The following is a 13704-nucleotide window of genomic DNA, read 5'->3' on the forward strand; positions in this document are numbered from 1 at the left end:
GCTGACGTAACCCGCGACGGAGAATAGGAAAATCTGTGAACGCGCAAACGTCGAATCTGGGGTGGCCAGTTCAGCCAATCAGAGAGGCTTTCCTTCACGAATGGGCGTTGACCGGATTGCCCTGAGCCAATAGGAACGCCGCCCTCCAGCACCACATGGCACAATTTGCTTGGCACCGCCCTCGTGACTTCAAAGGCTTTTTTCCCAGTGCCGCGACAGGGACAAGGGGCGGGCCTGCACCCGGGATTGATGACTCCGTCGGCCAATGGGAGCTCCGGGAGCGGCCTGTCAGTTCAGGCGGGCCCAGCTGTCACAGTGCACCGGTGCTCATGCAGCACTGTTGCTATGTTAGTCCCACAAGTCTCCCCCCCCCCCAGTCCCTCCTCAACACTTTTAAACTCATATAAGTCATGATCCTGTAAGTGGGAGTACGTGCATGGCTGCCCCGTCACAGGAGCTCTTTAACCTGCTCAGTTTGGTCTCTACATCTTTATCTATCGGCCCTTAAAGCAACACTATACTCAAATTTTTTTAACATTAGAATTTTAGAATATAGGACAAGATGGTGACTGTCCCTTGTACGTTTCAAGGTCCTCTGCACAATTTAAAGGGATAGTTCACCGTAAAATGAAAATTCGCTCATTATCTACTCACCACTCTGCCGAAGGAGGGGTGGGTGAAGTGTTTCAGTTCACTTTTTGAGTTTCAGGGCTAACCAGCGTTGCAGCCAAATCCAATACAATTGAAGTAACTGGGGACCATTTCTTCGAATGTAAAATAACTACAAATTTGACTCGAAATGACATCATTTACACCATGTTTTTAGCCTAAATTTAAAAAGTAGCGATCATTGTATTGGATTTGGCTGCAACGCTGTTTACCCCTGAAACTCCAGAAGTGTTTTGTGGACTCATCCACCACCCACCCCTCCATCGGCACAGGGGTGAGTAGATAATGGGCCAATAGATTTTTTTTTGATGGAATAGCCCTTTAAGGCAACACTATATGCAATTTTTTTACATTCAAATTTTAGGATATAGGATTAAATGGTGTATGTTTGAAGGTCTTCTGCACAATTTAAGTTACCAACTACCATTTATTTTTTCTCTCCATTTTATGTTTGTGGCGGTAAAAAGACAGCTAGACCTTGAACGTTGAACCTGTACTAATGCTTTAGATTAATATCAGTGGATACTAGCTATTTTTTTGTTCTTGGCAAAATGTTATTGTTTCTGCCTCTGTTATAAATGTTTATGAACCATGAATAAACGCTTACCAAGTTGTTAATATTTGACTTTCGCTCCCAATCGTAAACGGCTCTTTGCATAAATTAGACACAGAGATTTTCACAATCTGGTTCCCATCCAAAAAATGTTCATGTCAATGGCTTTTAAGTGAACAACAAAGCATTAGCAGATGATTTATTTACTATTAATAAAACCACTTACAACTTGACCCAGTACAAATAATGACTTATTAGAAATCCTTTGTGCGTCTCTAATGACCTTAATCCATTTGGGGTGAAGTCTATTAGAACTAATCTCCATCTATTTCTCTTTCTGCAATAAGTGTGGAATGTCTGTTGTGTTACTTGGAGAAAGAAATATAAGTATGATGAACTGTTTTTATTCCACAATTCTACATTTCCTCCACTGTTCCCTGATCTGAGACAGAATGCAGGTCACTTATCTGGGCTTGGCAGGAAAGCAGTTCCCTCTCCAGAAAGATGCTGGTAGTCAGTCTTTTGTGTGGTTTATTTATACTCTGCTCTTTTTCAAAGGGAACTTCTCCCAGGCTGCCCCTCAATGGTTCACATGCAGAATAGAGAGAAACAGCGTCTCAGAAACAGGCAGCTGAGCTGAAGTAACGCAAGATGGTGCTTTTCCAGCATCTCCCCAGGCGAACTCACATTTTATTAAAATGCAGAGAGAAGATAGTGGGCGAGAGGGAGATAAAGAGATGGGTACATCCGGAAAGAGAAATTTAAAATAACAGGGGGAGAGGGTGCTGTTTCTGTTTTTGTCTGTGCTGGAGAGATATAATAAAAACTCCAGAATCTGTCTTTAGGAAGTATTTTGGTAATGATTAGGATTAACATAAAGAGAGTCTCCTTTTTGTCCCCCCCCGACAGACTAATCCTGCTTCATGCCAGTACAACAATTGAATACACTTTCTGTTTGTCTGTCTCTTATTTATGCAGTACATTTTTTTATATGGTATTATATAGTATTAGAGTATTGCCCTTGGGGTGAACTAGTTTTCTTTCCTGTTATATATCGTATTAAAAGAGGTGAAGGTGCAGCATGAATATGAAGTTGTGTGAACTTTCTTTAGAGGAAACCGGTGACAATTTGAAGATCTGAATGATTAAAAACAATACAATGGTACTGGGAAAATAATGAAGTGTATAGAAATGTAGCAGTGACCTGTTTACACCAGTTGCTCTGACAGCGTGCGATATCTCATAAACCAGCTGTGGATGGGAAGCATGTGACAACAAGTGTTGTTTTGTACAGACAACGCAGGGCATTTCAAACTTAAAGCAAACAACAAAATGCAGATTATGCAACAAAATGGCAGTGCAACATTTTCATTAACGCATTTGACAGTGAGAAACAATAAAAGAGACAGAAAAACAGTCGCTAATAAATATTAAAATAAATATAAAATAACTAATAATAACTGTCACGTGAAAACCTTTAATTTAGCTTTTCTTTGTTTTTCTTTACTCTAAATGTCCGACTTAGACAGTTTTGGAATGTAAGGGTTTCATGTGACAGCAGAAATATACAAATAAGACCATAAGTAATATTTTAAAAAGTAAACAGCAGAACATATTCACTCAAATCATCTCCCATATTAGATACGAATTTGCCATATGTTTAATTAAATTGTGTCTTGAAATATTTTTTACGACATGAATTCCAATGGTAGAAACGCATGACCCTGTAAAGTGCAGTGAACCCGTGCTCATACAAAGGTGGGTTTGAGGTCTTCTTTGAACACCACAGGGTGCGAGGAGCGGTACAGGCTGGTGAAGCCTTCGTACTCGCTGTCCGAGGAGTCCGAGGAGTCCGAGGAGGAGAGGAGCGAGCCCCGCTGCAGGCAGGAGTCGCAGTACGGACGATGGTAGTAACAGTAGTCTGTTGAGCTGCTGGAGTCTGAGTCCCAGTAACCACAGGAGTCTCTAATGCGTCTGTGGTGCTGCTCATTATCACCACCTGCCTCCACATCAGGTGGATCTGTGTGATCGTTTTCTCTGCAGCGCAAGGCTGAACATCTGTGAGACCTCGAAACGCTCCTCCGACTCTTTCTTTGGGCTTTATGGCTTTCTGCCTCCTCCTCATCCTCCTCCTGCAGCCCAAGGTCACTGTTGTGGACCTGGAGGAAGGTCCCATCCACAGTCGCCTTGTCATGGTTCCCTCCTGGATGTTGGCGTTCACACTTTTCCTTTATCTTCCCACATCCGGAGTAGAAGAAGGGAGGCGTCAAACCTCTTCTGGAAGAGTTGAACGGCGGCCGACGTTTTCTCATCGCGTACGGGGAGATACTGGGGTAACGGAAGAGAACGGGCGGTTGAGGGGAGTGTGGCGTCCGCAGGGACAGCGGCGAGAGTGCAGAGAATTTGAACTGAGAGGGCGTCCTGGCTGTTTGACTGGGAGATCGAAGTGCACCTTCCAAGACCGCATCCAGGCTGAGCTCATGGAGGATCTCCTGCAACTGCTCACTGCTCACAAAGCCAGTCGGTCTCAGCTGAGATGTTTGGCCACAATAGTTGCTAAAAGTTTCAACTGGAAAGGGGTTTAACCCTCTACGGCACTGTAGGGACGTGACAAAGTTGACGGTCTGCTCTGCTGTCCGAGGTAATCCAGAGGACGGGAGGGACACGGGCTGTTTGAGATCCTCCCCTGTTCTCGTGTCTTTGTCTGTAGAGCCAGGGATCGACACACTCTTTAGATTTTCATCCGCATACACATCGTGAGGGAGCGGGGAGGAAGCCGTCCTGGGGTTTGAGGAGTTCGAAGCAGCGGGACGCGCTGACAACAGCGTAACGGCGGGTGATGAAACAGCAGCAGCAGTGAGGTGAGGAGGTGAGAGATGAGATTTAGCGACTCTCTGAGGTAGAGAAGAAGAAGAGGGGCCGTCGGACTGAAGCTCCGTGGTCTGAGTGGAGGAGGAGTTGAGGTTGGTGGCAGAGGAGTCCATGTTCTGGTCCTCGCACGACTGGCTGGCTGACATGAGGCGCAGTAGTTTGTCCTTGGCGTTGCTCACCTGCTCCTGGAGGCTGTCAATCACAGCGTTTTTCTACAAATTATAAACACAAAAACAATTTTTAGATGTAGAATTTTTTTTTACATCTTAACAAGATTTGCAGTTTTCTGACTGCGGATGGTTTCAAGTGAGAAATGTTAAATGTCATCGGCATGCTTTTGTAAACCATCAGTTTGTTCAGTCTACTTCATATGAAAAGGCTATGTCTGAATGAGTAGCACTAAATATAAAGAACAGCCGAGGTCAATGGGAGTACAACTGGTTTTGCATGTAGTTTTGCATTTGGTCACTAACTGGAAAAACTCACTGGCAATCCATGTAGCAGCTGCTGATATTTCAGTCTGGACCAATGTGATCTCTATTAACAAACCCTGCATGTCAGATGATAGCCAATGGGCTCCGAGAAGTGGTGGATCGATTGACGGACAGATCAACATTACCACTAGTATGACTAAGCATCAATATATCCGACTGTGCTTCCTAATGGCAGACACCACCAGGAATAATGTGAAAGAGAAGTGTAATCTAAATAGCTGACAACGAAAACAATTTGTTGTTGTTGCATTATGAGAAAAACACCAACATGCTCACAGAAATTCAGTTATCTTCTAATTCCTTCTTGTTACGTAGCAGATAAGTACTGCTGCAGTACCTCATTGAGGAGTTTTTTCATGGAGTTGTTCTCGCCCAGCAGGTAGTAGATCTCATCCTGGCTGTACGCAGACTGCTGGCTCTTACTGGGGCTGCTGAAATACTTCGCCATCTGACCCGGGTTGTTCTGATCCTCTTCAAACTGCCGCCACTGGGTCAGCTGTGTAAGAAGTTTTGGAGGCGTTAAAGAATGCACAGATCGTCACGCTGACTTTCAGCTAAACATGGCAGGCAGCACTTCGATAAAAAAAAGAAAGCAGGGACGAGGACATGGAGTAAGAGTTATAGATGCAGGGCTGTTTGCAGGTCGTTTAGGTGCACACCTCATTCCATTCTGGCGTGCAGGGAACACTGTTTTCGGTGTTTTATGTTGTGTGAGATTTATTGTTCTTGTGTACTTCAGGTTTGTTTACCTGCAGGGTTGAAGGCAGCGCTGGTTGTCAGCAGGACAGTAAATTGTTGTGCCTGGTATTTTAAAGTCTAGTCTTGGAATTTTTAACTTGTGAAATCTGTACGAATTTTTATGTTATTGCAGTAAAGTGGTTTTTTTCAAGGTTTTTATATTTGTTTCCCTGCAGAGCACCAGTGGGCCACTTGCTGCTCATGCCATGGGACAATTTTCTTTCGCTTTTAATTGCTGGGGTTGCTTTTTCTGCCTTCTCCGCCCCGGAGAGTGAGCTGATTGCAGAAAAACATACTGGTACATGTATTACCTGTGGGGTGAACTGGTTTTCTTTTTTTATTGCTGTTGGTTGCTTACTGGATCAACTTGTGGTCTCCTTTCTCACTTTAAGTACTGTAGGTTGGTCCCAGATATGCAGTCAGGGCGGGCTTTAGGTGTTAACTGTTAGTGTGAAAATGTTGTGCTGTGTTAACTCCATTGCTGTGCAAGAGTAATGAATTCAGTGGGTACTGGTGTACATGTGGAGCTCAGCCAAAGTAGAGCCGAACTTCTCCTTTATTGTCATTCCTTATATGACAGCGACCTGTTCAGGGTGTAACATGTAGAAATACACACGTTAAAGGGAAACGTTACCGGGACGTTTGACCAGGTGTGTTTGAGCGTGTTACTCATCGTTCAGACATTTCCTTCCTCTCTCCATTGAAGAGGCATTCCTTTATCGTCACATAAGCCTACTGGCAGAAACCCGGAGAGTCGTAAATCCGTTTGCAGCAGCCTACGTAATTTTGACTCATAAACACTTTCTGTGTGAATCACCCTCCTCTGATAGATCCGGCGAATCCGACACGCATTTAGAAACAGGGCGGTGCGGGCACCAATGTCACTCACAACGTTTACTGGTTATGTCGAAGCAAGGAGGGGAAGTCATACAGGTATCTGTTATTCGTCTGTCTGTTTGTCATATGTCTGTCTGACTAACTGTCTCTATCCACAGACGGTTTCCAGACAGAGTAGTCTGATAGTTCTGCCTAAAAAATAAAATTCCTCCCACGACACTTCAAAAGCATTTCAAATGAATATAGTTTCTTTCTTCCTCAGCAGACTCACGCATCTTATATGTGCATCTTGTGTTTTTTTTTCCTCTGACCTGAGGCACAAACAGCATACAGTTAGTGGCTAGTGTGCACATGAAGATGGCTCCAGCCACGGTGCTGTAGACCAGGTTGGGCCAAGCATGCAAGAAGACGGACACAGGGATGACCACGGCCGAGGAGAGGGTGACCAGAGTGACGGCGGTTATGATGGTGGGAGACTGGTTGACTGGAGGGTGGCTGACGTTGCTGGTCAACCCTGCCAGGTAAGTGCCATAGAGGAGGAGACTGCCCTGAGGAAAGATGGAGGAGACAAAGGGCAAAGATGATGTGAAGCAACAAGTTGAAATCACTTAGTTAATGCAGGAATTAGAAGCAGATATTTCATGATTACATGTGATTAAGACAAACATGACTTACCTTCTGAACAGCAATAATGATGGCCCATAGATCTGAGTACACACAAGAGCAAGAGTCCATCTGTGACAATGTGTAGGAAACGTCTCTGTCCACCACCTACATCAGAAAACAACTTCAGTAATGACTTTAAATCTGATTATATTTTTGGAATATATAGTTGACACTATAGTCCCCACACTGTTCTTCCATTCTTTGCAAAATCCCCGTTCGATTCTACCTTGACAGCAGCTGCGACAGACCGTGAACACCTGATGGGGTCTGTGAGGTTCCAGAAGGTGAGAACCAGCAGGTCCACCAGGATCAACAAAGCCACCAGGCCCATCAGCTGGATGTCTCGGATGATCTGAGACGGAAATCGGCGTCAAATAGAGATCGCATAAAAAAAACAAGCTTGTTTTATCGAGAGCTACCTCTGTGTTTCACTCAAGGGATACTATGAGTCTCTGACTGTAATGCATTATATAAAGAATCACTGTGTAAGTTGATCCAGCTTTGCATAATAGAAAACATGTGAGAATTTATTTATATCTCTTTGCTTGTTCGTCGTTGCTTTAATTTCAACTGAAATATTTTGAGATATGCCGCTATATACTAAAGAAATATAAACAAATAAATGAGACAAAAAATATGAAAATTACATAAAATATGTTTTTATTTAAATCTATATTAAAACTATAATTTTTACCAATACTGTTTTAGACCCCATGTCTGCTTTGCTTCTGCACAATCCCAGCCTGAAGTTAAAACTCTTTACCAAACGTTAAAAGAGGTCTGAAAGGTTAATGCATGATGGAGTGAGGAGTGAGTGAAGAGCCGGCCTTACCACTCTCTTGTCGGGCAGTCGCTGGGTGAAAACCCGGTACAGTCTCCACGTCTTCCCCAAAATCGGACCGAACACCAGGGTACTGCCGACACACAGAGTCCACATTCGAGCCTGTAAGTAGATGAAAACGCTGCAGCATTTCCTGACTGAGATTTATCCAACAATATGATGGAGAACGGAGGCTGATGTGGTGTGAGCGCTTACTTGGATCACAGCCGAAGATGCTCCACCGTGCCAGTGTGTGCGTTCATCCACGGCAAATAGGAAGCCACTGCTGTAAGTGAGGAGACTCCCCAACAGAGTCAGGATGTTCAGATTAGGACTGGACATCTTCACTATCCTGGGGACACGACACATGCGACAATTAAGCTTCAGTAAATTAATTATTAGAGTTTTTATGCTACGTGTTTTTCAGTTTTTTTTACTGCACCTGTTGTTTTTGAAGCGCAGCGTGAAGAGGAGGAAGCAGAAGGCCAGCAGGATGCCACATGAGAGCAGCGTCCACACCACAGCACTCAGCACCGGGGAGAGCGAGCGCCTCGGGAGCTCCACCGCCAGCTGTGCACACACAGACATGCACACGGACACTTCTTAGAATCACATCTGATGTATCGGACATGTCGTTTTTATACATCTATGTCATTGGAGTATTGTTTATGTGTATTCAAAACTTTCACTTTGGTGGAAAAGAAACAGAAAAGAGTGAACAGGGTGCATTTGAGTGAACGAAACTTTATTAAATAAAACAGAGCAAGAATCATAATGCGAAAGATTTTCTAACTTAAACTAAAAGGGCACTCAGTAGAGCACATCCCTCCACCAAGGCCCAACAATCGCCATTTGAAGGAAAACACATTTTAATTCACTGGATCCACATTTTTATTTGGATCTGCACCAAATTGCACGTAATCATCCGTCCACTAAACATATTTTCCATCAAGATCCATGAATTATTCTGTGGGATAATGCCCTATTTCAAAATGTTAAAGAAAGAGAAAATAAAATCCTGGATCCGCGCCCTGATCCAGATCTGCACCAATAGGTAATGGTTTCTTCCGTGACCCATACCACATCATTCCACCAGGTCCCCTGGTAATCTGTCCGGTAGTTTTTGCGTAATCCTGCTAACAAACAAACAAATGAACAAACACAGACGAAAATATAACCTCCTTGGCAGAAGTAATGATACAAAAAGAGCTGAAAGCATTCGAGCCGATTTTTAGACGTTGACAGGCGAGATGATCAGAGGTGCAGAGTTGATGCCACCATGATTTCGCCGTGGGTTGAAGTAGGGGAATAGTTTCTCTTTGAAGGAGTACCCGGTGAAGGAGTAAATATGGGAAGCAGAGTCCGCATTGTAAAAAGAGACCTGCCCCCACTCCACATCCACGTAGACCCCGACTCTCTGCGGCTTCTCGACCAGCGGCACACAGACCGGAGTGCTGCTGAGCGCCCAGTAGCTCTTGTCCCTTCTCATCCCCAGGGTCCAGTAGCCTCCTTCGGGGTTGAGCATACTTCCTCCTTTTCTGTTGACGGATTCCAGCCCGACTCCGATATCCCACTCTGTCTTCCCTTTCACTTGGACCTCGAAGTAGAACCTGCCACAGGAGAAACCCTGCTTCCCCAGAACACTAACACCTGGGTAAAATCTCTCTGGGTTGTCAGGGAGGCTCAGCGCCACATCGCCGTGATGGACCTGTTTCCTGTTCTCAGACAGCACCAGTTTGGGATGGGCCGTGTCCATGTCAAGAGTCACATCCACAGCAAACTGCTGAACCCGCCGAAACTCGCTCTCACACAGCCTCTTCACCTCAGTCTTGACGGTCTCCTCCAGCTGACTGACCACTCTCCGGACCGCTCTCCTCACCGTGCCCACGTACACAGCGCTCTCCACGTCAGTGTTGGACCAGTCTTTGGTGGCTGGTGGTGCGGAAAAAGCTGGAAAGCTCTGGAGAAGGTAAAAGTCATCATCAGAGTGCGAGAGCTGATCCAGCTCGGTGCTTCTTCGCCTCAGCTCATCGATCTCCTGCTCCAGCTCAGCGACGAGTCCGCTGGCCCTGCTTTCAACTTGTTTCTGCTTTGCACCGATCGCCTCCACCACCTCCGTTTGTCCTCTCTGGATAATGTGCAGCAGTTTGGTGAAGACTTGCAAACTATCCTCAATCTCTCTTTCCGTGTTTCCTTTGCTGAGCTCAAAGGTTTTGTCAACTTTGCTGATTTTCTGCTGTCGGCCGTGGATCCTTTCTTCCACCTCTTGGTTTACCTTCATAATCTGAGCTCTCTTTTCTCTGCTCTCGTCTTCAATAGGAACCGTGTGATGTGCCTTGTGGTCCCTCTTGATGCACAGCTGGCACACGTACGACTGGTCAGTGCTGCAGAACAGCTCCAGGAGATTCTCGTGCTTCTCACACACTCTGTCTCTCATGTCCATCGTGGGATTGACCAGCCGGTGTTTTTTGAAGGTGCCTAGAACATGATGAGGCTCCAGATGAGTCTCACAGAAGGAGGCCAAACAGTCCAGGCAGGATTTCTGAGCCTTGACTCTTTTCCCCACGCACACGCACACGTCACATGAAACGTTTCCTGAACATCGGTCCCCTGTGCTGGCTTCGCTTTTGTCTTTTTTCTCCAACGACTTCTTGAACTGGGAGGCCACCTCTGAAATGAAGGTGTTCACTTTGAGGTCGGGCCTCCGGGAGAACTTCTGCTTGCACATGGGGCACTGCGACACATTCGCGCTCTTCCAGTATCCCTGTACGCAGTCTCTGCAGAAGTTGTGCCCGCAAGGAGTCGAGACCGGCTGGTCGAACAGATCCAGACAGATGGGGCAGAGGAGCTGCTCCTTAGACAACACACTGCCGGCAGACGCCATATCTGGGAACACATCCAGAGAGAAAAGCAGGTGAGATTTTAGAGAATAAATTGGCTGCATTCCTCGTACGTTTTTTTCTTTGCACTGTACTATGAGTGCTGAATACAGTTGTTCCTAGTGAGCCGACTGCTTCCACGAATAGTAACAAATGTACGGTGTTAAATTTCATCAGAGGATGTTTCATTGTAGCAGCCACTTTTCATGTCAGTGGAGTAAAACATACAATAATAAAGACGGACTGTTTAAACGTTAAAACAAAGTAAAACAGTACATTCAAATTCTATCTTGTCTCATAAAGCATTACCATAACAAAGCAAAAACAGCTCACTCCTTTCCCTTGGGTGAAGATCTACACTTTGAGACTGACACATAAATGATCAACATGAAGCACGAACGAAATCAAAGAGATAACTCACCTAGCTTCTGTGTGTTGTAGAGCGAAGAGGAGAGGGGAGTGTGTTTGTGTTTCCAGACGTGACGCCTCTGCTGCTTTCGTTTCTATTTGGAAAGTCACATTACACGCTCCTGTGCCGCGGCCTCATGTTGCTGATCTCCACTCGCTCTTCTCTTAAAGGCACCAGTGACTGTGACGATACTAAACATAGCTGCGCCTGTCCTTCCCAATAACCTCTCCAGATCCCAACAGCTGAACTGACCTCTTGAGTAGATTTATAACACATTTGATGTGTTTGATTTGAGTCTGTGCATCCTTAATCTTCAGACAATTCAACAGCATAAAAAAGTAGACACAAAAAACTTTTAAAAGTAGTTTTAAAATGCTTTGTAATTGTAATTTAATTGACATGTTACTGAGTCAAAATAAAATCTATAATAAACATTAAACTGATATATCTACATGTCTAACTTAGAGGATTTATTTTTACCCTTTAACCTTTTGGATGGCCCAGAAATATTCTGCTGCTCAGAAAAGCTGGATTTTATGGAGCGTTGTCTGCAAACATGTGGACATGTATGAGCCTGGGGGTGTGTCAGCAGCACTGTGGGTTTTTTGTGTGTGCATGTGCATATACAGTATATAAATACACAGACAAATGTGTGTGTACATGGCATTTTCATACCTCAGGCATCATATGTACACCATATTTATAGATTTACTTGTGTATGTGCATGTGTGTTTGTGTGTGCAACGGAGAGGAACTAGAATTCCCAACAGACGCCTTAAATTCAGGAGAAGTCAAGCTGCACCAAATTCTGCACACTCGTGGATATAAGTCCCCTAAATATGCCTGATTTTTTCAATCAATTTACCTGGAATATTCCCTGGAAAATGGGTGAAAATGTCAGAAGAAATGACCTATATCTCACAATGTTAAAGAACGTGACAACATTTCCTGCTTCTGCTCCTTTGTCCAGATCTGCACCAAAATGTAACGATGTCCTCCTTGGCCCATGTCCCATTACATGAACTTTCATGCAAATTGGTTAAGTAGTTTTTGCTTAATGCTTCTGACAAACAAACCAACAAACAAACCAACATAAACTCCTTGGCGGAGGTATATTACCGTGCTGAGGCTGCATAGTCTCTGCAGAATGTCAAGACCCTCCTGCCTGTTGACTCCTGCGTGGATGAAGCACAGAGGGGAATCACAGTGGGAGCTGCAGTTCAGCTCAGGCTCCATGACTGGCCCCGGTCTGTCTACTTTTACACACACATCCTGAGGAGAGAAAAAACAAGAAGACGTGATGGGTTTGAAGACGTTTGAGAATGAAACACACAATCCTCCACTGAGCCGCAGAACTGAAAACACACTGGGCACCAGGGAAACACATTAATGTGAAGTGCTGCTTCTATTCCCTGATCTATAACTCACTGAACTGTTGTAGGGCTTGTAGTCACCACAGTGTGGTGCTGTCACAGGGACCTCTGAGAGGAAACAGTGGGAGCATGCATGTCATTTTGAGCTGCATTTATATTAGATCAAAAAGGAAAAGGACCAGAGGCACACATCAATGGAAGAGAAGATTAAATTTAATCAAGATCAGATTTAACCGAGATTAATTAAGTATTGTTTTGTTCCCACCACAAAACAAATTGAGCTGTCGAGACTTGGCCTGTGTGACAGGAAGCCTGTCAGTGTGTGTGTTTCTGCTTATCCTCAGTTTCCACAAGCACTGCGTCACCACAGAGGTGAAGCAGCCAACACCTGCTCACACACACACACACACACCGCTGTGTCACACACATCTGTGCACAAGACCGAGACACAACACTGCGAGTGAAATACGGCAGAGCTATCATTTACAGTTTCACTCAGGGACAAATGATGCGCAATCAGCCGGGTTATTTATGGCACCTCGGAGAGAATCACTAAACAACTGTTTGTCACTCTTGCCACAGGCATTTTTATGAGGCTAAAAGCCGCGCTGCACTGACATGTTGCAGGTTTAATGATGCGCCATGGTATCACCTGATGCTCTGAGCTGTAACTAGCACAGACTTTGGGGCGAACGCTGCCGTGACTCAGGTACGTGTCGCTGAGACTATGTGCGACCACTTGTATCGATGGAATTAGGCAGACAGGTGAGTGTTTAGATGAGTAGCGTGTTGTTAGGAATCGTGTCTCGTCATTGTCTGTGGAGTGACTAAGATAACCTGAGGGCTTTGTTGTAGTTAGTTTACAGAATCCATCAAAAAAAGTGGGGGGAAATCTATACTCAAAAACTAAACCAGATTAGGACATGATAAGTAAATAAACAATACAGTGACATAAAGAAATAGTTGATTTGAAATAGAGTAAGTCCAGAGAGACCTATTTCCAAAAACTAATGATGTTAACAGAACAATGAGGACCTCTGGGCAGCATGTGTGGGAAATGTCTGGAGTTCCTGTCCATGTCCTTTCGTCACTTTCCTATTTTAGATCACAGTTCTGCTGCTTCCCGCAGGAAAAGCCGGCAGAGAGAGGCATTTCCGCCCGTTTTTCAAAACCCTGCATCCATCGATCTCAGCTCAGGAGAAAACCCCGCCGAGGTCAGGAAAGGTCAGCCAACATCTACCATGGAGGGGTCACTGTGTGAGCTACGAGCACAGGGCCCGTCCCCCGGGCTGAGTTTGGTTTTATGGACATGTTTTGACAGTTCAGAAGAGTCACGAGGAGTGTCTGAAGCCTAAACCGCAGGTAATACCTGAGCTACCTGGCCTTGGATGTTTC

The 13704-nt window shown here is 44.9% G+C and overlaps 1 protein-coding gene across 1 annotated transcript; it reads right to left on the bottom strand.

The window, feature by feature from the left end:
- Nucleotides 1–1062: 1062 nt before the first annotated feature.
- gpr156 (G protein-coupled receptor 156) lies at nt 1063–11168 on the bottom strand. The gene is made up of 10 exons (XM_034574276.1): nt 10949–11168; nt 9342–10534; nt 8091–8218; nt 7865–8000; nt 7661–7771; nt 7055–7180; nt 6838–6933; nt 6474–6710; nt 4925–5083; nt 1063–4305 (listed from the first exon to the last, which is right to left on the bottom strand). Exons 2-10 carry the CDS (start codon nt 10530–10532, stop codon nt 2971–2973), a joined length of 3519 nt encoding a protein of 1172 aa, XP_034430167.1. The 5' UTR covers nt 10533–10534; nt 10949–11168; the 3' UTR covers nt 1063–2970.
- Between the last annotated feature and the right edge of the window lie 2536 nt (nt 11169–13704).

Source organism: Hippoglossus hippoglossus, chromosome 21 (assembly GCF_009819705.1).
Source record: "Hippoglossus hippoglossus isolate fHipHip1 chromosome 21, fHipHip1.pri, whole genome shotgun sequence".
Classification (NCBI taxonomy): Eukaryota; Metazoa; Chordata; class Actinopteri; order Pleuronectiformes; family Pleuronectidae; genus Hippoglossus; species Hippoglossus hippoglossus.

Bases quoted from the DNA above. Each gene is read 5' to 3' on its own strand.
- gpr156 (XM_034574276.1), bottom strand. From the start codon at position 10,532: ATGGCGTCTGCCGGCAGTGTGTTGTCTAAGGAGCAGCTCCTCTGCCCC. The intron at 8,219-9,341 runs GTGGCGCTGAGC...GTGTGTGCACAG, and splicing joins AACAGGTCCATCACGGCGAT to CTGGCGGTGGAGCTCCCGAG. The intron at 7,772-7,864 runs GTAAGCGCTCAC...ATCTACTTACAG, and splicing joins CATCTTCGGCTGTGATCCAA to GCTCGAATGTGGACTCTGTG.